The sequence below is a fragment of the Neomonachus schauinslandi genome, chromosome 6 (assembly GCF_002201575.2).
Source record: "Neomonachus schauinslandi chromosome 6, ASM220157v2, whole genome shotgun sequence".
NCBI classification, from domain to species: Eukaryota; Metazoa; Chordata; class Mammalia; order Carnivora; family Phocidae; genus Neomonachus; species Neomonachus schauinslandi.
In genome coordinates, this window is record NC_058408.1 from 43,716,759 (window position 1) to 43,741,031 (window position 24,273).

The following is a 24,273-nucleotide window of genomic DNA, read 5'->3' on the forward strand; positions in this document are numbered from 1 at the left end:
GGAATTAGTAGGGTGCAGATGCCAGGTGGTGTGTGATTCATTGGGGGCCATTAATATAACAATCTTCCGTATGCCCTCCGTGATCTGTATCCAGTTAAATTACTTGATTTTAATATACCACCCCTTTCTTCAGTCAGATAGGAAAATAATGAAGGAACATGACTAGGTAAAACTGACCTCTGGAAGTGTGGGCTAAATAACGTTATTTTGGTAGAAAAATCAGATTTGACTTTTGTATATCTTTTATTTTTTAATTTCAGAGACCACCTAGAAGTAGAGAGTACTATATGTACTATAATAATTTATAGATTCTTTTTTTTTTTTTTTTTAATTTTATTTATTTGTCAGAGAGAGGGAGAGAGCACAAGCAGGGGGAAGTGGCAGGCAGAGGGAGAAGCAGGGTCCCTGCTGAGCAGGGAGCCTGATGTGGGACTGGATCCCAGGACCCCAGGATCATGACCCGAGCCAAAGGCAGACTGTCAGCGACTGAGCCACCCAGGCTCCCGTTTGCTCTTTTTTTTAAATCTAATTTTTGTTCCATGTCATCTATCAAAGCATATAGTCCCATACTTGTTTTCTTCAAATCTCCTATGTACTTTGTCTTGTCTGTTGCCCTTACATCATTTTTTTTCTCTTATTGCCATTTCCAATGCATCTGGTCTGTTATTATATTAATATTTATTTTAATTCTAGTGTCTACTCATATTTTGGCTTTCATTTTTCGGTCTTTGGAATTCTATTAACCTTCTCTTACTGTTATAAGTACGTGCAAGCATTTACTTTATTATGTCTTCAAAGGTAGTCTTACCTGATCATTTATATATTCAGATGCTAATTTTATTAAAAATTGCTTTTCTTTTGGGCACCTGGGTGTCATAGTCCATTGAGTGTCCTCCTCTCAGTTTCAGCTCAGATTGTGATCTCAGTGTTGTGAGATGAAGTCCTGCGTCGGCCTCTACGCTCAGTGCTGAGTCTGCTTGAGGTTCTGTCTCCCTCTTCCTCTCCCCCTCCCACTCATGCTCTTTCTCTCAAATAAATAAATCTTTTAAAAAAATTGCTTTCCTTTATTTTTCCCTTTTTTTAACCTAAAAGGCATTTAGTTTTCATTTTTACTGTGTTAAATAAATAGTATAATATTATCTTGTATTTTATTTCCAGAAGGTACAGAGTTGTTACATAGAATGCATTTTTTTCCCTCCAAAGGCACTGGGTTCAGTAGAGTCGAAAACCATTGTTTTGGCATACCTCATCTAATGTAAAAATTGAGATGGGGGGAAATAGCCTTCCAATTGTTGGTTTAATCTAAATTTCTTTTCTTTTTTTAATTTAAATTCAGTTAGCCTTAATCTAAATTTCTTGTTTAACTCACTTGGGTTATTGTATTTATCCATATTCTGTTGAGGTTTCAAATTTTATATTTCTTTTTCTTTTTTAAGATTTTATTTATTTAGGGGCGCCTGGGTGGCTCAGTTGGTTAAGCGACTGCCTTCGGCTCAGGTCATGATCCTGGAGTCCCGGGATCAAGTCCCACATCGGGCTCCCTGCTCAGCAGGGGGTCTGCTTCTCCCTCTGCCCTCTTCCCTCTTGTGCTCTCTGTCTCTCATTCTCTCTCTCTGAAATAAAAAAAAAAAAAAAAAAAAAAAAATTTTTTTTTTTGGGGGGGGGCACACATATTCACGAGCAAGGGGAGGGGCAGAGGGACAAGCAAACTCCCTGCTGAGCACAGAGCCTGACTCTGGGCTTGATCCCAGGACACTGAGATCATGACCTGAGCCGAAATCAAAAGTCAGATGCTTAACCAACTGAGCCACCTAGGCGCCCCTCAGATTTTGTATTTCTATAGAAATCTGTAGTGTATTGTAAGTACTATATAGATCCCAATGTGCAGAAAACAATCTGAATTTCGGATAGCCAAGTAAATGATCATGGACTTCTCTAAACTGACTGTTGAAATGGTAGATTTTCTGAACTTAGAAGGAAGTATGTTATTCCTGGTTATCAGATTAAAAAAACCTTTGAAATTGTTTTCCTGGAAGACTTTGGAGGCTATTCTCAGTTTTGAGAAACTGAATTTTTAGTGTCTTAGCCTTTTGAGAGACTGTGTAGTCCAAATTAACAGAAATTTACTTGATATACTTTAGTCTGGCAGGCATAAACTAGTTAGACACCGGATATACAGAGTTGCACAGGACAAGTCTCTAGTGGAGGAAATAACTTCATCATAGTGCTGAGTGCTGAGATGGCGTTAAGATGCACTGGGAGTGCTTGGCCAAGCCAAAGCCCTCATATAGAAATTCCTGAGTTTTAAATGAGAGAAGGGGTTAACCAGACAAGGAGGGAAGAAGGAGGGCATTCCAGGTTGAGTGCAAGAGCATGAATAAAGATAGTGAGGAACAAAATAGCTAAGAACTAAAAGTAATTTAGTTTTATTAGGTCATGAAGTATGAAGTGGGGAGCTGTGGGATTTCACATGCAATGCTAAGGAGCTTGGGTTTTATGTGGTATTTTCTCAGTCTTCCACTAATGTACAACTAAGGTCACTGGAGATTGAATACATGCTTTCGAAGTAAGGGAACAAAGTCCACATGGACCTCCTGCATGTTTGAAATTTCTCTTAAGACTGGTGTTTTATTGTTAAATATTATAACTTTGTCTTTTATTCTAGAATTGATTAGTGTGAGTTCTTAGCTTCAGTTTCCTAATTTATAGAAAGAGAATAATAATAGCACTTACATCTTAGGATTGTTGGGAGGACTAATAACTATAATGATAACAATGACAAAATAGCTAATATTTTTTGAGGGCTTACTGAGGAACAGTCCTAAGTGCTTTATTTCTATTACCTCATTTAATCCTCAAAACATCTCAATGAGGTAGGTACATTTATTTATCTCCTTCTTACTTATAGCAAAACTGGGGCATAGAGAAGTGATTTTCCTAAGGTTACACAGCTAGTTGTTGGCAGAACTTGGTTTGAATGCAGTCTGAATACAAGACGCTTAACTATTACATTATACTCCCATTCTTTGAGGTCATGCATATAGAACATTTAGCACATACTCTACCACATAGTAATTGTAATTGTAAGCAATTAACAGCAGCCAATAATATTAACTTAACTTTGTTCAAATCTTTGAGTTAAATTGATTTCCCTAAGAAATTTTGCTGTTTTTCTGTGGCTAGACTTACTCCCAGCATGCCATTAAATGCAGACAGTGTGACACATACACCCATGCTTTTAACCACTACCCTTAATTGCCTCCTCCTTCCTTGTGGATCTGTGTCCCCATTAGATTTTAAATCCATGGCAGGGACCATATTTGTTTTGTTCATCATTGTATACCCAGTCCTTCACACAGTATCTCACACATAGACATTACTAAATCATTCAGTGAGTGAATAAAGATCTAAAAACCTGACATTTTTAGCTGATCTTAGAATTTAAACATCATTCATACCACCTCTAATTGTGGTTTAACTGCTTTACATGTTTTTCTGTTGAAAACAGTCTAGTTTGGACCAACCATCTGCTCCTGTGTTCTACAGGGCACTCTCACCTTGGAACTACAAGAACCCTCCTGGGTAACTGGTATTTGTTTGCCTTATAGAGATCAGTCAGCTTTTAGAGAGAGAGGGTAATTAGATAATATTTTGATCTAAAACTAGAATGTTAGAAATATACAAAACAGCATTTTTAAATGTGTATTCTAAGAAACTTAATACAGAAAGAAAAAAGTATTTTTCATTTGCCTTTGACATTAAATCATTTCAAATAAAGAGAAAATAATTTAATTTTTTTCAAAGGAGTTCTCTGTTACTGTGGGTTAACTCATATTTTCCTCCTCTCCTCTGTCTAGAATGTCTTAAACCATTCTACCTTATGAGAAATTGGATGTTCTTGCAGATAGTCATTGTGGGAGAAAACGTTTCATTTAAGTCCCAGATGAGGACCGGAAACTTGAAATCAGAGGAGCATCTGAAATCAAGTAATATTAGGTAGGATAAAAATTACAAGGGATTTCTACATGTTTGTATTCCTTTTAGAGATGTATGTTAAAGTATGCATATTCTATGAGCACTAATGGAAGAGTTAGAGACTTTGTGAAGCGTTTGCTATTGGCCAGGATGGGAGATGGGAATGCTAAGATGTTTTTTTACTTATGTGGCTTCATGAGAACTTTGGCATATGTTTACTTTGTCATGAGCATTTATATCTTGTAGTTGAAGGAAATTTTTAAAATATTTACTGACATAAATCTAAGACATTTTTATGTTTATATAATATGAGGTCTCTGAATATTCATGATAAGCGTAGGGACATGTGATCCATTTTATAGATTGTCCTTTAATATGAAAATTCCTGTGTTTTGGGTTACATATATAACAGTTCATTTGCATGCAGGGAGCATCAGCTCTTACTTAGTTCTCTCTGTGTGCATGGATACAGTCCAGCCTCCCAGATGCCTATAGAAATAGGTATATGATTGCATGCTAGGGAAGCCCTCTCTAACCACATGGTGAGTTAGAAACTGTTGTCACAGCAGTTTGTAATAACAGTTATAATGACAGAATGTGTGAGGGCATCTGATCTCAGATATGTGGCTTTTAAATTAGAAGTGATAGTTGCCCCTAGAAGTTGATACCTTGACAATGACACCTATAGCCAGGCCATTCCAGAAGACTTGTTTTACTGTACAATGCTTAAGAACTATGGAACCAGACTGACTATAGGTGGAACCTAAGCTCTGCCACCTCCTAGTTGTGTGACTTTGGGCAAGTTATTTAGTAACTCTGTGCCCCTATTTCCTTGCAGCAAAATGGGGATAAACTTACTACTTACCTGATAGATTTGTTGTGTGAATTAAAGATTTAATAAAATATGAAAGCATGTAAACATGACCTGGCAAATACTAACTGATCAAACTCTATTTTCATTAGGCTCTTAGTTAATTCTTAACAGAGGAGTTTAGAGTCTATGATTAATTATCATAACGTGTCTGTATTTTATAATTTGCTTGATCTGTTATCAGGTCCAATATTTAAAATGTGTTTAAGTTATGTAATCAAAACTACTGTTTGGAGAAAAGCAAAAAGGAAACTATTTTGCAACTTTGACGTATCTACCTCTGGTTTCATTTTCTGTACATACTAAGAACTTGGTCATCATGACGTGTAAACAGTTTCTCTTTCTATTGTCCTTGAGCATTATATGGTAGTAGATGACAGGATTTTTGACCCCCATCTTGGAGTGTTGTCTTCTTCAACCCCGTGTTCTGCTTCAGAAAGGATCCTGTGTCAGGAACCAGATTAGCAAAAGTAGTTTGGTGGTCACTAAAGTGTTGGTTTTATAATCAGATTACAGCCCTCCCTCTTGGAGTTTTCACTTAGGTTCTTTTATGTAACTTACTGGTTGTCTTGTTTATTTCTCATAGCAACTCTGAAAGGGAGTTTGTTTCCCTGTTTTACAGATGAGGAAATTGAAGTTTTTTGGAAAGAAGCGCCAGCATACCACTACTAATATATAGGAAACCCACATTCAGACCTTTTGTATTCTGTATCACTTTTCATTGCAGAAAATTGCCTCTTGTGTGATGTACATTTTACCATTCATTAATTCAACAAAATTTTAATGAACAGCTACCATATACCAGGCATTATTTTAGGTGTTAGGGATACAACCCTGAACACTATCTTCTCCCTCATTCCCATGGGCTCTTCTCTTTCTCTAGTTGAACTGTAAGCATATATCTTTATCCTTGTACTCAGCCATAACGTATTGAAATCATCTGTATGTCTTTGTATCTTCCACTTTATCTTGAGTTCCTTAAAAGTAAGTAGGACCTGCCGTCATTAAGGCTAGCTATATTTTCATATTAATTTTTCCATTGTGTCTAATCTATACAGCTTGCATAACTTTTTCTCAGTTATTTTCTTTGCCTTTGGTAAGGCTCCCTTTCCTATTCATTTTGTGATTATCTCTGATATTCACCATTCTCTTCAGTTTATCTACCTCCTACGTTCATGATCTGATCTCCTACTTTATCTCTGAAGGTAATGCAGTGAGTGTAGCTTTGAATTCTCTTGGTATCTCTTCACCCCACACTACTCCCAGATTCTTCTAGCACATTTCCATCTAACCTTACCTCCCCCCCCAATTTCATCCTGCCTCTTTTTCAAAGGCAGTCTTGCCTCCTGTCTTATTAATCACATTCTCATTTCCTTCCATATCTTCTAGAACCATGCTCTGTCAGTTTTGTTCTCATTTTCTTAAGTCTTCCATTCTGTATTCATTTCTTCATTTTAAATCTGTTTAAGTCTGTACCATTATAAAAAGGAAACTTCTCTTTATCATGGCCCTCTTCCCTTTTTCCTCACTGCCTAGCATTTTTAATTGGCCTAAGGATTTCCCTTTTTTTCTTTTCTTTCTTCTTCTTCTTCTTTTTTTTTTTGAGAGAGGGAGAGAGAGCCTGTGAGAGCAGGACGAGGGGCAGAGGAAGAGAGAGCATCTTTTTTTTTTTTTTTAAGATTTTATTTATTTATTTGAGAGAGAGAGAATGAGAGAGAGAGCACATGAGAGGGGGGAGGGTCAGAGGGAGAAGCAGACTCCCCGCTGAGCAGGGAGCCCGATGCGGGACTCGATCCCGGGACTCCAGGATCATGACCTGAGCCGAAGGCAGTCGCTTAACCAACTGAGCCACCCAGGCGCCCGAAGAGAGAGCATCTTAAGCAGGCTCCACACTCAGCGCGGAGCCTGACTTGGGCTCAATCTCATGACCCTGAGATCATGACCTGAGCCAAGATCAAGAGTGGGACCCTTAAACATCTGAGCCACCCAGGTGCCCCTAAACTTCTCTTTCTTATTTGTTCCCTAGTCCCCTGCAACTTGACATTGTCTCTTTTCTGGCAGGGCTATCGTTGACCCTTATTTCATCGAATCCAACCCACTTTCCAGTCCTTGTAGTTATCTGCCCCTTAAAAATGAATATAGGTCTTTCTCTCTCTGACTTCACTTCACTCAGCATGATATCTCTAGGTCCATCCCTGTTTTTGCAAATAGCAAGATCTCATCCCTTTTTATGGCTGCATGATATTCCATTGTGTACACATGCCACATCTTTATCCATTCATCTATGGATGGACACTTGGGTTGCTTCCATATTTTGGCTATTGTAAATAATGATGCAGTAAACATAGGGTACATATATCTTTTTGAATTAGTGTTTTAATTTTCTTTGGGTACATACTCAGTAGGAATTGGATTATGTAGTATTTCTGTTTTCAGTTTTTGAGGAACCAAGGAACCATGTGATTTCACTTACATGTGGAATCCAAAAAAACAAAACGAATAAACAAAAAGCAGAATCAGACCTATAAATAGATGGTTGCCAGAAGAAAAGGGGATGGGGGAACAAGCAAAATGGGTGAAGGGGAGAGATACAGGCTTCCAGTAATGGACTGAGTAAGTCACAGGAATAAAAGGTACAACATAGGGAATCTGGTCAGTGGTATTGCAACAGTGTTATATAGTGACAGATAGTAGGTACACTCGTGGTGAGCATAGCATAACAAATAGAGTTGTTGAATCACTGTATTGTCCACCTGAAACTAACATTGTGTGTCAACTATACTCAGAAAAAAATGATGATTGAAAGCTAGCTTCTCCCTTCTGCCATCTGGGCAATGACATTTTCTCTTACGGTTTTAACTGTCATCGATGTTCTGGTCATTCCAGGACTATATCCCTAGTCTTGATGGCTCCTCTGCTTGACACTTACTGCTAAGTTCCTGCTTATACACCTGTATTTTCTCATATACTCAGCTATCCAAGCTAACAAACTGGGAATGATTTGGACTGTTTTCTCCGCTTTAGCTTTCCTTCTGCTGATTTTACTTCGAGGTATTTCTTGAATCTAGGTTTTTCTGTCCATCTGTATTGTCACTTCCTCCCTTCCAGTCTTGCCCTTTTAAAATTCATCTTTCATGCATGTTGTTGTAATCTTTTTTTTTTTTAAAGATTTTATTTATTTATTTGAGAGAGCGAGAATGAGAGAGAGTACATGAGAGGGGGGAGGGTCAGAGAGAGAAGCAGGCTCCTCGCCGAGCAGGGAGCCCGATGCGGGACTCGATCCCGGGACTCCAGGATCATGACCTGAGCCGAAGGCAGTCGCTTAACCAACTGAGCCACCCAGGCGCCCTGTTGTAATCTTTTAAAAATGAAATTCTGACAATGCTGTGCTTCTGCTTAAAACTCAGCACTGGTTTCCTGTTACTTAAAAGATAGAATCTGAGCTCTTTAATGGTGTCATGCAGGCTCTCACAATCTGCTGTCTGCCTTGGTTCTTGGCTCATCTCCTGTGGCTTTTTACCTAATATTTTATGTTCCTGTCTCCCTCCTTCACTGACTTAGCTTATTAGCTTTTATTATTGTGCCACTGTTTCTGCCTGGTAGAAGAATTCCTTCTTACCTTTGCTATTTCCAGACCAGGGCTGTCCCTTAGTAAAACTAGGTACACATTTTCAAATAATAGAAACTGTAGAATAAATGTTGTAATATAGAGCATTGGTTAATGTTAGGAGACTTGAAAATTCATGACCAACTGTAAAGTGCCATAGAGAGAAAGCAAATTAGTGTTTTTGTTATCTCTTACTGAGAAGAGCTCCTTCAGGAGCAGCATCTTCTCTAAGTGTTCTTTTCTATGTGAAATTCAACAGTAGAGCGATATGATTTATTTGTTTATTTGTTTATTTATTTGTTTATTTATTTATTTATTATTAATACCATGAGACTTGGTGATGTGTTAGAGATCTATAGATTGTGTATTTCTGTGCATGCATGTGTAGGCTCACACTCACCTTACAGTATCTGGCCTACTGTTTTGCAGAAATAATTATGATTAGGTTATTATATTTATGATTGTAATTGATGAATACTTTTATTATCCCAAGTACTCCTTAGTACTCTACGAAAATAAGTAAACAAATTAACTTGACATAAAACCCGCTATGGCTTTTATTTACATTTCAAAAAAAAAAAATTTCTAGCCTCACCTCCTGAAACAGAAGAGGCTGATTCATGATTCACCTTTCTTTAGCAACTGTGAGTTTAGAAGATGTTGGCTTATTTTCCTGTGTTCTGCTCATAGAAGAAACGGGCTTGGAAGTTCAGGTAGAAGGAATCTTCCATTGTGTCTGCCCCTGTTTTGGAGATACCTTTTATTTTATTTATTTAATTTTTTAAGATTTATTCATTTTAGAGAGAGAAAGAGAGCATGGGGGGAGGGACAGAGGGAGAGGGGAGAGAGAATCTCAAGCAGACTCCCTGCGGGGGCTTGATCTTAGGACCCTGAGATCATGACCTGAGTTGAAATCAAGAGTCAGATGCTTGGGGTGCCTGGGTGGCTCAGATGGTTAAGCATCTGCCTTCGGCTCAGGTCACGATTCCAGGATCCTGGGATCAAGCCCCACATCGGGCTCCTGGCTCAGCAGGGAGCCTGCTTCTCCTTCTCCCTCTGCCTGTCTCCCTGCTCTTGCTCTCTCTCTCTGTATCTCTGTGTCTCAAATGAATAAATAAAATCTTTAAAAAAAAAAAAAGAAGAGTCAGATGCTTAACCGAGTGAGCCACCCGGGCACCCTTGGAGATATCTTGTATTTTAAACCACAAATCTTAATGTGTGTTTTTAAGAAAGATTACTCTATATATGTTACCTTGCATTGTTATATAAGTGCTGTTTATAATCAAGGTAATTGTTAAAGAAGATAAACATTAATTTTAGTATTTTTTTCTCTAATGACATTATAAAAAATTATTGCAAAATATTTAAATATTGAAAGCCCTAGTTCTGTGGGTTATTACTATCAAACATTCCAAATTTTTTTTTTTCTTGCTGTCTTGTATAAGAGGAACTATGATGTAATGGTTAGGAGTTAGGCTCTGGAACCGAACTGATTGAAGAGCTCAAATGCTACCTTTACTACTTACTAACTTGATGACCTAGGATGTGTTACTTAACCTCTATTTCCATGTGTTTCTTCGTCTATAAAGTGGGGGTAATAATAGTTCATAATACGGATTAAATAATTTCTATAAACCCTTAGAACAGTGTCTGACAGTAGTAAGTACTATATATAGTATTGGCTATTCAGTACCTAGTGCATTAGAATACATTGGATATGTTTATAGATTTTGATGATCATGTTGTCTCCAAGAATAGTGTTTCAGGTTGTTAGCTTTCAGTGCATTGTTTATCACTGAATGTTTCAGATTTTATTCAGCCTTTTAATGACTTTTTCTTCTCTATTGCTTGATAGAAGTGCTTAATTTCTCTTTTTAAAGAAGTGACACAATGTGTTTAATATTCTGAAAGCTTTATATTTTGTAACTATTTAATAGTGCCATTTTATTATTGAAGGCATGATGGTTTTTCATTTTTGAATTCTTGGTTCATTCATTGTTTTCATTAATTCCTTCAGCTTAAAGTAAGAATAAAAAGGAACTCATGTTGCCAAAATCTTCTACCAAGAGAAAACATTAAAAAACTCTCTCTCTTTATATAAGTATTGGCTATAAACTGTAAGATTAAACTTTAACATTATTGGTCTTTAACAAAACAATAGGTCAGTTGAGGTGTAGTAGTTTTTCTTTATGAAATAATCAGCCAATTATGCACTAATATTTATGAAAGCAGTTGCTGTAAGATCACGTATCTATTGATTTGGTTTCCTGTATATTATACACTATTAAAAGAAGGAAAATTGTGGGGCACCTGGGTGGCTCAGTCAGTTAAGCGTCCTACTCTTGACTTCAGCTCAGGTCATGATCTCAGGGTCGTGGGATTGAACCCTGTGTCAGGCTCTGCGTGTTGGGCTTGGAGCCTACTTAAGATTCTCTCTCTCCCTCTGCCCCCCCCCCCCAAAAAAAAAAGAAAAAAAGAAAAAGAAAAGCAAAAGGAAATTGTGTAGTGGGGGTTAGGGATTCGTCTTCTTGTGGGATGATAATTCTCAGTTTAACCCTCTCACCTGTCTAAATGGGTATTTTTGGTACACAGGAAAAAGGAAGAGTTAGTAGATAATAGTATATAACCCTAACAGGGTTTTAGACCGTTTATAGATTAAGTCCATCAAAAAAATAGCATGGCCTGCACTTAGTAACTTTACTGTTTGTTCCATGACACTGTATTTTTTAATATAGTTCTCTTTGTGGTAAGATTACTACATTAATAAAAATAGGTCTTTACTCTGAGGAAACTATTATTGATGGTTCCCATATGGGAAAGCTATTTGGTTTGGGAACTTATAGATACTTACCTTCTCATTTTTTGATCAGGTACTCCTAGAGCAGGAGAGGCAAAATTTGCTGTAAAGGAGCCAGATAATAAATATATATATATATTTTAAAGATTTTATTTATTTGACAGAGAGAGACACAGCGAGAGAGGGAACACAAGCAGGGGGAGTGGGAGAGGGAGAAGCAGGCTTCCCGCCGATCAGGGAGCCCGATGCAGGGCTCGATCCCAGGACCCTGGGATCATGACCTGAGCCGAAGGCAGACGCTTAACGACTGAGCCACCCAGGCGCCCCCAGATAATAAATATTTGAGGCTTGGTGGGCCATGTGGTCGTTGTCTGAACTACTCAGCTCTGCCCTTTTAGCAGAAAGCAGCCATAGACAGTATATAAATGAAGGGGCTTGACTGTGTTACAGTAAAATTTGTTTATGAACATAGATTCAGAGTGAAGGAAGGAATTTCACCCATAGGCTGACAACTGTACTAGACTATGAATTTTACTTCTTGTGGTCTTTTTGATTAAAAATCTCAGGTAGAGTTTATTTTCTATTTGAGCAAATCTTTTAATTTAGGCTAGGTAACTTAAATGTTAGTGTTTGGTTGACAGAATCTGTGTTAGCTTTTTAAGTCACAATTTTTTTTTTTATTCTAATTTGAAAGAAGTAGAAATGACTGGACTTTGGAGTCGGAAAGAAGTAAGTTTGTACTTAATTGTACCTAATTGCTTTGTGACTGGACAAATTATTTCACATTTCAGAGCTTCAATTTCCTTGTTTATAGAAGAGGAATAATACTAGATAGATATCTTCAGGTTGTTATGTTTTCCATTTAGTTATCTTTTCATCAGTTCAGTTTACTAAGATTATTTTCATCATTAATGTGTCTCTTTCAGAATCTAGGAGAGAATGAACAGTGCAGAGAATGAGCGCCTCTACTCTTGTCATACTGAGGAATCAAAACTCCTCGAATTTCAAAATGCTTTAACGTTTATGTCAGATAGGTTTTATGACATTTTTGCACTTCTGTTAGTGCTTGAAGTTTTAGTTTTTCTAAAAATTCTTAGATTATGGTATGTAAAAATACAAAGTAAAATTTTGATCTTTGTTTATCAATGGAAGCCTGCTGCAGAATTGGCTAGACTTACATGAGACATTATTAGACATACATTATCTTCTCTTACTGACAGCCTGTAGGGGAAGCAGATTATTTGTAAATGGTTCCTGTTATATGCTCAATAAAATCTTTGGCAGGAAGTTGGTATCCTCATTAGGCTGATGTTAGCATACTGAAATGATATTTGTTAATTTTTATAACCAAATCTTGCTTGGAATTAGAAAACAACCTTTAGAAATGTGATTCTAAGTATAAGATATCTTATATATACTTGTATGAATTTTTTAACTAATATGTGAGAGCATAGTAAGATATATTATTTGTAACTTTGCAGCTCAGGGAGTTGAGTCTAGTAAAGATGCATAATTAGCACTGGCTTTCTCAGTATAAGGTTCATAAACAATGCTCCAGCAGGATTTTTTTTTTTTTTTTTTTTGGAGGGGTGTGTTATTTTGACATGGATAGGATCTGATAAATGGCATTCTTTTTTTTTAAGTTTTTATTTTAATTCCAGTATAGTTAACATAGATTGTTATATTCATTTCAGGTATACAATATAGTGATTCAACACCTCTATACATTACTCAGTGCTCATCATAAGTGTATTCTTAACCCCTATCACCTATTTCATCCATCCCCCCCACCCACCTCCCCTCTGGTGACCATCAGTTCTCTATAGTTAACAGTCTGTTTCTTGGTTTGTCTTGCGCTTTTTTTTTCTTTGCTCATTTGTTTTGTTTCTTAAATTCCACATGTGAGTGAAATCATATGGTATTTGTCTTTCTATGACTCACTTATTTTGCTTAGCATTATACACTCTAGCTCCATCCATGTTGTTGCAAATGGTAAGATTTCATTCTTTTTTATGGCTGAATAATATTCCTTTATATATTATATTATGCCACATCTTCTTTCTCCATTCATCAGAGGACACCTGGACTGCTTCCATAATTTGGCTTTCATAAATAATGCTGTAATATACAGAGGGGTACATGTATCCCTTTGAATTAGCGTTTTTGTATTTTTTGGATAAATACCCAGTGCAATTACTGGATCATAGGGTAGTTCTTTTTTTTTTTTTTTAAACTTTTTGAGGAACCTCCATATTGTTTTCTACAGTGGCTGCACCAGTTTGCATTACCACCAGCAGTGCAGGAGGGTTCCTTTTTCTCCACATTGTTGTCAACACTTGTTATTTCTTGTGTTTTTGATTTTAGCCATTCTGAAACGTGAGGTAATATCTCATTGTGGTTTTGATTTGCATTTCCCTAATGAGGAGTGATATTGAGCATCTTTTCATGTGTCTGATGGCCATCTGTATGTCTTCTTTGAAGAAATGTCTTTTCATGTCTTCTGCCCATTTTTTAATTGGATGATTTGTTTTTTGGGTGTTGTATAAGTTCTCTATATATTTTGGATACTAACCCTCTATTAGATACGACATTTGCAAATATCTTCTTCCATTCAGTAGGTTGTCTTTTAGTTTTGTTGATCATTTCCTTCACTGTGCAGAAGGTTTTTATTTTGATATAGTACCAATAGTTTATTTTTGCTTTTATTTCCCTTGCCTCAGGAGCTATATCTAGAAAAATGTTGCTGTGGCCGATGTCAGAGAAATTACTGCCTGTGCCATCTTCTAGGATTTTTATTGTTTTAGGTCTCTGTTTTGAATTCATTTTTGTGTATGGTGTTAGGAAGTGGTCCAGCTCCCAACACTGTTGAAGAGAGATTGTCTTTTCCCGTTGTGTATTCTTTCCTTCTTTGTTGAAGATTAATTGACCATATAATTGTGGGTTTATTTCTGGGTTTTCTGTTCTTTTCTATTGATCTGTGTCTGTTTTTGTGCCAGTACCATGCTGTTTTGATTACTGCAGCTTTGTAGTATATCTTGAAATCTGTAATTTTGATACCTCCAGTTTTGTTTTTCTTTTTCAAGATTGCTTTGGCTATTTGGGGTCTTTTGTGGTTCCATACAAATTTTAGGATTGTTCTAGTTCTATGAAAAATACTGTTGGTATTTTGATAGGGATTGCATTAAATTTGTAAATTGCTTTGGGTAGTACAAACATTTTAACAATATTTTTTCTTCCAATCCATGAACATAGAATGTCTTTACATTTCTTCAGTTGTCTTCAATTTCTTTCATTAATGTTTGATAGTTCTCAGAATACAGGTTTTTCACCTCTTTGGTTAAGTTTATTTGTAGGTATTTTATTATTTTTGGTGCAGTTGTAAATGGGATTGTTTTCTTAATTTCTCTTTTTTTCCTGCTTCATTGTTAGTGTATAGAAATAACACATTTCCACATACTGACTTTATATCCGACTTTAATGAATTCATTCATCAGTTCTAGTAGTTTTTTGGTGGAGTCTTTAGGGTTTTCTATATATAGTATTATGTCATCTGCAAACAATGAGAGTTTTACTTCTTCCTTACCAGTGTGGATGCCTTTTATTTCTTTTTGTTGTCTGATTGCTGTGGCTAGGACTTCCAGTGCTATGTTGAATAAAAGTGGTGAGAGTGGATATCCTTGTCTTGTTCCTGACCTTAGGGGAAAGGCTCTCATTTGTTTTCCCATTGAATATGTTGTTCACTGTGGGTTTTTACTATATAGCCTTTATTATGTTGAGGTATGTTCCCTCTCAACCTACTTTGTTGAGTGTTTTTATCATGAATGGATGTTGTACTTTGTCAAATGCTTTTTCTGCATCTGTTGAAATGATCATATGGTATTTATCTTTTTTCTTATTGATGTGATGTATCACATTAATTGATTTGTGAATATTGAACCACTCTTGCATCCCAAGAATAAATCCCACTTGATTGTGATGAATGATTTTTTATAATGTATTGTTGGATTTGGTTTCACTAGTATTTTGTTGAGGATTGTTGCATCTATATTCATCAAAGATATTGGCCTGTAGTTCTCTTTTTTGTGTGTCTTTATCTGGTTTTGGTAACAGGATTGAATAGAATGAATGAATTTGGAGGTTTCAAATAGAACAAATTTGGGAAGTTTTCCTTCTTGTACTTTTTGGAATAGTTTGAGAAGAATAGGTATTAACTCTTCAAATGTTTGGTAGAATTCCCTTGTGAAGCTATCTGGTCCTGGACTTTTGTTTGTTGGGAGTTTTTTTTATTATTGATTCTGTTTCTTTGCTGGTAATCTCGGTCTGTTCAAATTTTCTATTTCTTCCTGCTTCAGTTTTGGTAGGTGATATGTTTCCAGGAATTTAACCATTACTTCTAGGTTGTCCAATTTTTTGGCATATAATTTTTCATAATATCTTACAATTGTTTGTATTTCTGTGGTGTTATTTCTCTTCCTTCATTAGTGATTTTGTTTATATGAGCCCTCTCTCTCTCTCCTTTTTTGATGAGTGTAGCTAGAGGTTTATCAATTTTGTTGATCTTTTCACAGAACCAGCTTCTGGTTTTGTTGGTCTGTTCTATTATTTTTTTTTAGTTTCTATATATATTCATTTCTGCTTTAATCTTTACTTCCTTCCTTCTGCTGGTTTTGAGTTTTGTTCTTTTTCTAGATCCTGTAAGTTTAAGATTAGGTTGTTTATTTGAGATTTTTCTTGTTCTTGAAGTAGTCCTGTATTACTATAAACTTCCTCTTAGGACTGCTTTTGCTGCATCCCAAAGATTTTGAACCATTGGATTTTCATTTTCATTTGTTTCCAGGTAATTTTTTTTATTTCTTCTTTGATTTCTTGATTGACCCATTCATTGTTTAGTAGCATGTTATTTAACCTCCTGTATTTGTGCTCTTCCAGATTTTTTCTTATGTTTGTTTTCTAGTTTCATAGCATTGTGGTCAGAAAAGATGCATGGTATGACTTCGATCTTTTTGAAGTTGTTGAGACTTGTTTTATGGCCTAATATGTGATCTGTTTTGGAGAATGTTCCGTGTGCACTTGAAAAGAATGTATATTCTGCTATTTTAGGATGAAATGTTCTGAATATATCTGTTAAATCCATCTGGTCCAGTGGGTCATTCAGAACACTCTTTCTTTGTTGATTTTTTGGTTGAACGATTTGTCTATTGATGTAAGTGTTAAACTCCCCTACTATTATTGTATTACTATCAATTAATTCCTTTATGTTTGCTATTAACTGTTTTATGTATGGGGGTACTCCCATGTTGGGTGTATAAATAATTACAATTGTTACATCTTGTTGGATTGTCCCTTTTATTAGTATATAGTGTCATTCTTTGTCTCTTGTTACAGTCTTTGTTTTAAAGCCTCTTTTGTCTGATATAAGTATTGCTACCCTGGTTTTCTTTTGACATCCATCTGTGTGATAAATGTTTCTCCATCCCTGCACTTCCAATCTGCAGGTGTCTTCAGGTCTGAAATGAGTCTCTTTTATAAGCAGCAAATAGATGGGTCTTGTTTTTTTATTCATTCTGTTGCCCTGTGTCTTTTGTTGGGAGTATTTAATTTATTTACATTCAGAATAGTTACTGATAGATATATATTGCCATTTTGTTACTTATTTTGTGGTTGTTTTTGTAGTTTTTCTCTGATCCTTCTCTTGCTATCTTTCATGGTTTGCTCGCTTTTTTTTAGTGATATACTTGGATTCCTATCTCTTCTTTGGGTATTACTGGTTTTTGATTTGTGGTTGATATTAGGTTTGTATGTAACATCTTCTGCAGGATATATGGTATTTTTTATTAAATTTTATGATCTTAAGAGACATAAGCCAACAAACTCTGTGAAAGTTGTTTGTTGGTTTGTTTGTTTTAATGGCAAAAGTTTAACACCCAAAGCATGCAGTAAATCTAGGTTATATTGAATAATGGAATTTGAAGTGATGTTACAGGATAAAGTATAGCTGTTTATTTATATTTTTTATTTATACTGGTAGTTCTCATAACACCCTGTTGTTTGAAAGCTTAATTTTAAAAAAATATATTTTTTAGGGGCGCCTGGGTGGCTCAGTCATTTAAGCATCTGCCTTCAGCTCAGGTCATGATCCCAGGGTTCTGGAATCAAGCCCCACATCGGGCTCCCTGCTCAGGGGGAACCCTGCTTCTCCCTCTCCCACTCCCCCTGCTTGTGTTCCCTCTCTCACTGTCTCTTTCTGTCAAATAAATAAATAAAATCTTTTAAAAAAGTAAAAAATATATTTTTTAAAAGCTAAGAAAATGAAAAGGTTTGCCTTATGTGTTGATGAAACTAAAATTCACAGCTGCTATTAAGTACATAACATTTACAGTAAAAATTTTAGAATCTCTGAATATTCTCTAGCTTTTATGTCATATTTTGTTTTTAGACATGGAAATCTCAGGGTGCCTGGTGACTCAGTTAGTTAAGCTTCTGACCTTGGCTCATATCATGATCCCAGAGTCCTGGGATCAAGTCCCACGTCCAGCTTCCTGCTCAGCAGGGAGTCTGCTTTTTCTCTGGCCCTCCCCCTACTTGTGCTCTCTCCCTTTCAAATAAATAAAATCTAAAAAAAAAAAAAGACATGGAAATCTCAAGTTTATATACATAACTTTTTGGAATATATGAACATGATGTATCCTTTTTCCTTTCTTCACTTAAAAGATACTTATTGGATGCCTACTGTATGCTAGGTGCATGTGCTAATAGATTGTGATGGTGAGCATTCTTAAAGTCTGTGGTATGTACTATGAAGAAAAAAATGAGTGCTTTGAGGACATAAAATAGGAATATCCTTCATTTATCAAGTGAGATTTCTTGAGAAAGCAATGTCTCTGACTGAGACAAAGGATGAGTCATAATTAACCAAAGGGGGCAGAGGTAGATATTCCTAGGGAAGGGATTCTTCTTTACAAAGGCCTGAATGTGAAGGGAGCAAAGCACATTGCAGAAACTGGAAGTCCAGTAACTGGAGCACAGAGATCAAGGAGAGAAGAGAGTAATGGTAGAAGCAGAGGGTAGACTCTAATATTTAGAGTGCAGGGAACCTTGTAGGACGCTTTAGTAAAGATTACAGTTTTTACCCTAAGAGCAGTAGGAAGTCATTAAAGTGTTTTAATTGGGCAGTTGGTAAGATCAGATTTGTATTTTTATTTATTTTTTTATTAGAGGTGGGGGAAGGGCAGAGGGAGAGCAAGAATCTGAAGCAGGGTCCACACCTAGTGCAGAGCGCAAGGCGAGGCTTGATCCTATGACCCTGAGATCATGAACACTTAACCAACTGAGCCACCCTGGCACCCCTCAGATTTGTATTTTTAAAAGGTCCCTCAGATAGCAGCAGAGAGAACAGTATGAAATAGGGCAAGAGTGAAATGGAGAAAACAATTTTGGCGGCTTTGCATTAGTCCAGGGAAGAGATGGTTCAGAACTTGAGTAAGAGGAGCTGAATAAGAAATAAAGGGAAATTAACAGATTCAAGATATATTTAGTTGGTAGAATTCTCTGGAGTTGATAGATTACCAGGGCTTTGGGAGAACGTTGTCATGGGTGACTTCCAGGTATCTGCCTTTTACAACTAGAAAGCAGTGATACATTTGGTAAGGTAAAAACACCAGAAAGAGAACCCAGAATGGCAGTGGGTCACGAGTTCAGTTTTGGACCTCTTGAATATAGGCAATTCTTGAAGAATTTGAGAGGGAGAAAAGAAGCAGCGAGAGGAGGATAATCTAGGACAGAAAGAAGGTTTTTTAAAACCTGTGAAAGACTTGGGCATGTTTAAAATACTGAAGAAAAGGAAGGATCCACTAGAGAGGGAAGTTTTCAAAATTACTGAAAGAGGGAGGGAATAATTAAAGGAGCAGAAGTCCTTAATAAAGGAAGTCCAGAAAGAGCCTACCTACGTGGAATTCCTGGTCTTAAATAAGAGTTGCAGTGCCTCCAGTGTTGTCACAGGAGAAAGAAGAGGGCTGTGTGAATGTAGGGTTTGGCAGCTGGGCATTGTTTTTGCTGAGATACGGGGCTAGCCTTATGAAGAGGTCAGAAATCAACATCTGAGGAGAGTGGGGGTTTGAGATAGTTACAGTGGTTAGTGAATTGAGAAACATAGGATTTCCTGGCTGCATTGAGGGAAAATTTTTTGTTTAATGAGTGTCATTTAATGTTATCTTAAATATATCAGATTTGGAGGAAAACAGCAAGAATGTGAGCTCTACTCATAGAATTCATGGTGACCCTGTATATTTTTAAGTAATGGCATTAGTTTGCCAAGACCTAGTCCTACCCTCACATAAAAAGGAGGTGCTATACATCTTTATGTAGTATATGATTTCACTTAACTTCTAACTTTCAGTGTTATTTATGTTGAGTAGGCCTAGTTTGTTTTTAATTGATGTTCTTTCTTCCCTTTTTTTAGGCAGGCAGAAGTCCTGAAGGCTGACATGACAGGTATTGGCTGGCTCATTTGTTTTTCACACTTATTTTATACCATTAAATTAAGGGAAGGGTCTCATCTTTCCTCTATTACTTGTTGCACTGTCCTAGTTGCCAAAAGGAATGATAACTTACTATTTGCTTTTAATAATTACTGTTTTTGAACTTTGAATTCTTACTTAGATGATCAGGAATTTTATATAGTCTGTGCTACATTGAATTAAATATTACCTAATTTAATGCATATAATCATTTAATTGTTATGGACTATTTATTTATCATCAATTTAAGACATAGAAAAGAGAATTCATATACCATATAAACAAAAATACCTTAGGATTTTAGGTTCATGTCTTCCTGTTTATAATTCCCCAAACTTGAGTAGTAAATAGACCTTGAGAAAAAAATATTTGTAGGAAAACCCTACTAAAAGTCCTTGAGTGAGCTGCCTTGACACCTTTCTTTTCTCCCTTACCTTTTTTGTTTTGAATTTATATAACCAAGGTGTTTTTGAAAGAATAACTGGAAGTCACTAGAAGAAGCAGATGATCAACTATTCAAAATTGGGAAATATATGACAGTGACTTTGTAGTGATCAGTATGCTCTCTATAGCAGCATATGCTGTCCTAAAATGTAAAAAGAGAAATGGATCTCATTCTAATTTTTAAGAACTTTATTTCTGAAGTGAAATCCATAAAGAAGAGTTAAACTATTACAACCAGTATTCTGGCCAAAATTTATAATCAAGAAGAAATAGGGTCTTTAGATGTCTTTTTCTCAACATTGCGGTCTAATGTTAATGTAAATGTTGATACTAATGTTTTAAGAATTTATGGGTAATATCATTATCCTCTGTTAAAGGAAAAGAAAAAAAAAGCTAAAAGCACTTTTTAACAGGTTTACTTAATATAGTACCTCAGTTCTTCCCATTATTAACGTGACTGTTACCATCTTCCATACTATGGAGATCAGTGTCAGCTCTAAGCTACTGTATTAGCTTTTGTATTGTCCTGTTAGGCATAATATACATTATGTGACAAAAGTTATACGTGGAGCAATATTAAGTTAGCTATACCTTTTACTTTTTCTTAAGTATTGAATACCCTCAATAAGTAGGCTTAGTTTGGCTTTTATAAGGAACATTTGACTGCCCAAGAACATTAACTAGGTTATTAAGTAATTTAAATGATAGTCTGTCTAATCGATCAGAGTTAATGATCCTTTATAGTCCTTTCCCTGCCATCGATGAATCAAAACAAGATTGAATAAATCTATAAATCTGTTTATTTAGTCATTAAAAACCTAATAAGGGACCAAGAAGCTGATAGTACACCCTGTTTTTTTGTAGCCAGCAAACTCTTAATGAGGATTAATTCAAATATCCAGGAGATTCTATTTGCAGACTTAAAGAAGAGTAAAAACTATGCCATTGTGCTGCAGCAAAATATTAAATGTAACCAGAAGCCTAATTGAAAAGTCTGCTATTCGGTTCTTCTATTGAGGCAGCTCACCATCAATTATTGCACTCATAAACCTAGTAATCGGAGGAGCTAATGTGTCTTGTAGGACTCTAGCAGACAGTATGGCCCCAATTGGGTATTACATTTAGTCATAGCCTGACTTCTTTTCATCTTGCACCCAATCTCTCATTTGGCCTCTTGAGCAGTTTAATCAGTGTCTGCTATGAATTCTCATTTACATTAAATGGCAAGTGTGGATTGCACACAGAATTTCTTGGCAAGCAATTTACCAATCATTAAAATAACCCTCACTGTTTTCGGCTTTATTGGGTTGACATATAGAGAGTATGAATAACAGCAGAATGTGCAAACAGCTGCTGGATTGTGAGCAGACATGAAGATTCTGTAAGGACAGTTGTGAGAATGATTCAAAATAAAAAGAAAAAAGCTGCTTTGGACAAAGAGATACAGTTATGAGAGTAAACAGACCATCTTGGCAGTCTGTCATTTTAAATGGGGTGACTTCTGAGGCATATGACTTCCTATGATATGAATACATAGAAGTCCAAACTAAAGCAAAGGGTGCCCATTCATGTCATTTCATGTCATTGTGTTATTTCAAAGCTAAAAGACAAATGCAGAAACATTTCAAACCAGATTTAGTCATTAGCCAAAAGGTGAAAATCATTTGAAACTGTAGTATAAAACTACTGCAGCAATCTATGGTATCTACTTAAAGCAGGTGTTTGCTTTGGGAAATGGACAGGGAAGGAGTCATTGGTGTGGTATAATGATTTTAACTATCTGTTTTTTCTATCTATCTACTGTTTTGTCTTTGTTTTGTTACTCAGATTCTAAGCTGGGTCCAGCCGAGGTCTGGACATCCAGGCAGGCTCTGCAGGACCTGTACCAGAAAATGCTAGTTACTGATTTGGAATACGCTTTAGACAAGAAAGTAGAACAGGATCTGTAAGTATTATCATTTGGGATGTCCCTGTAAGATCAAGATATCACCAAGACTTTAGGATAGAAAAGAACAATTTGGTTATTTCTTCTTAACCTATAGTAAGCTCTTTCAATGAAAAAAAAAAATTCTTACACCTGTGGGTTTTTTGAACAAAACATTTAACCATTGGTATTACTTCAGATAGTCTTGGGTGTCAAGAGGAGAAATGCTTTGGAGTTGAATGTTTTTAAGGTCTCTTTAGGGCATATCATAAAAACAAATCTATATATATTTCAAGTACTAAGAGACGGTATTTGGATTTTCTGTATGTGTTCAGTCCTGCATTTAAGCCATGACTAAAAAAAAAAGTTCAGTAGTAAGCTTTAGATAAATCTTCTTTGGTAAATGTGATTCTATGAATTTCTCCCAAAGGAAAATATGTTTGCACTGTAAGGGAAGTTCTTCCTTTTATAAAATAAGTAGGTATTTCCTTTTTTCCCCCCCCTAATAAGACTAAAGAAAGATTTTGTATATTTAGGCTATTCCACTTGTTCTTTCTATGAGAGGTGAAATGACAGATGACCAGATTCCCAAGTGAGTAAATAAATGCCTTTTGTGGAAGGCCTTGCCTTATAAATTGGAACAGGGATATTAGGCTGATGGAAAACTAAAAATCAGTTAAGAATATTCTCTTTAGCAATGGCTGTTACCCTAAGTTATGGTGAAAATTAGTTTTTCCTATCTTTTACACCTTTCTTAGATACTTTATTTTTTTTAGGAGTTCTAGTAATAAAAGAGCTTAATCACAGCCACTCAAAATCCATTTCCATGATATTAGAGTCACGGATAAAATGTCATCAAAAAGGCTGAGGGAGTGATTGTCCTCATAAACCATTAAAAACACCCAGTGCTCTTGAGTCTCAAAGTTGACATTGATAAAGAATTAGTACTTTCCAGGTAGGTTGTGGACCTTTTATCTGTGTTTGCTTCCTTTAATTAAGGCAATAATATTCTCCCTCCATCCTAGTTCTGTTTTCCCCCCTGTGGTTTACAAGTTAAGGAATGACCGTATTTCACCATAACTGAATTTAAAATGATTCTGTACAACTTGATTAATGAAAGACATTTTATAATATGATCTTGGTATGCCATATTTCAGCATTGTATTTTTTCCTATTTTAAATAGCCAGAATTGAAATGTCAAAAAATGAGCTTATATTTCAAGCTCTCAAGAAAATATTAACCCCAAGAGAAATAAAAGTATTAAATAGAATTAGAACAGAGTACTGTGGGAAATAGATTTTATGGAAATAAGAGATATGGCTTAACATTTTTAAAAAATTTTCAAAAAGAATTATTTCTTCACATAATACATGGCAGTTCATTAATAGCTTACTTTTACTTTGGTCTTGCCACTGTAGTTCTGTTTCTGTACTGGGATTCCTAAATAGGCTCTAACTCTAGTAGCTCTAAAAGATTAATAACTGAAGCCACAGTCTGATTATTTGAACATTTGGTAAGTGTTTACTAAGGTCAGTTGGATTCTACTGCATGTCTAGTCTTGCTCAAAGAGGAGCACAAAGTTATTTAAATAAGTGAATAACTTTAATGCAGGTTTACTGTCTAGTTATAATTATAACAAACAGTTCTTTCTTGTTCTCAGGGGGACCAGTGTCTGCCCAGTGAGTCACTGCTATACCAAATAGAATTACATTTTGTTTTCAGCTGGAATCATGCCTTTAAGAATCAGATCACAACACTACAAGGCCAGGCAAAGAATCGAGCAAACCCGAATCGGAGTGAAGTTCAGGCAAACCTTTCTCTGTTCCTAGAGGCAGCTAGTGGCTTCTATACTCAGGTGAGTTCTGCATTGTATACCAATTCTTCTAGAAATAGTTGTGAATGTTCTTTGTACATGTCTTGTTGTTCATATAAACGCTTTTTGTTACCACTATGTGCGCCATCCAGGAGTTGATCACCTATAATCTCACATAAATAAAAATATCCCAAATTGTTTACCATAAGACCTTTCAAACAATAAAGATTCAACCAAAAAAGGTTGATGTTTTGGCTTAAAGGTTGGAGGTATAACTGTGTGAGTAGAAAAAAGGTAATGAGTAGAAACACCATATCTTAGTGAA

The 24,273-nt window shown here is 35.9% G+C and overlaps 1 protein-coding gene across 3 annotated transcripts in view; it reads left to right on the forward strand.

The window, feature by feature from the left end:
• Positions 1-24,273, forward strand: part of SMG7 (SMG7 nonsense mediated mRNA decay factor) — a 91,344-nt gene that overhangs the window by 32,606 nt on the left and 34,465 nt on the right. For 2 of the 3 annotated variants that reach the window (XM_021682774.2, XM_021682775.2), the window contains exons 1-3: positions 19,711-19,740; positions 22,038-22,155; positions 23,858-23,990. In XM_021682774.2, the coding sequence (XP_021538449.1) occupies positions 19,734-19,740; positions 22,038-22,155; positions 23,858-23,990 (258 nt within the window). In that variant the 5' untranslated portion in view covers positions 19,711-19,733. Of the gene's footprint in view, positions 1-3,857; positions 3,997-19,708; positions 19,741-22,037; positions 22,156-23,857; positions 23,991-24,273 lie in introns of those variants that run through there. The other variant, XM_021682776.2, reaches the window with a different exon arrangement.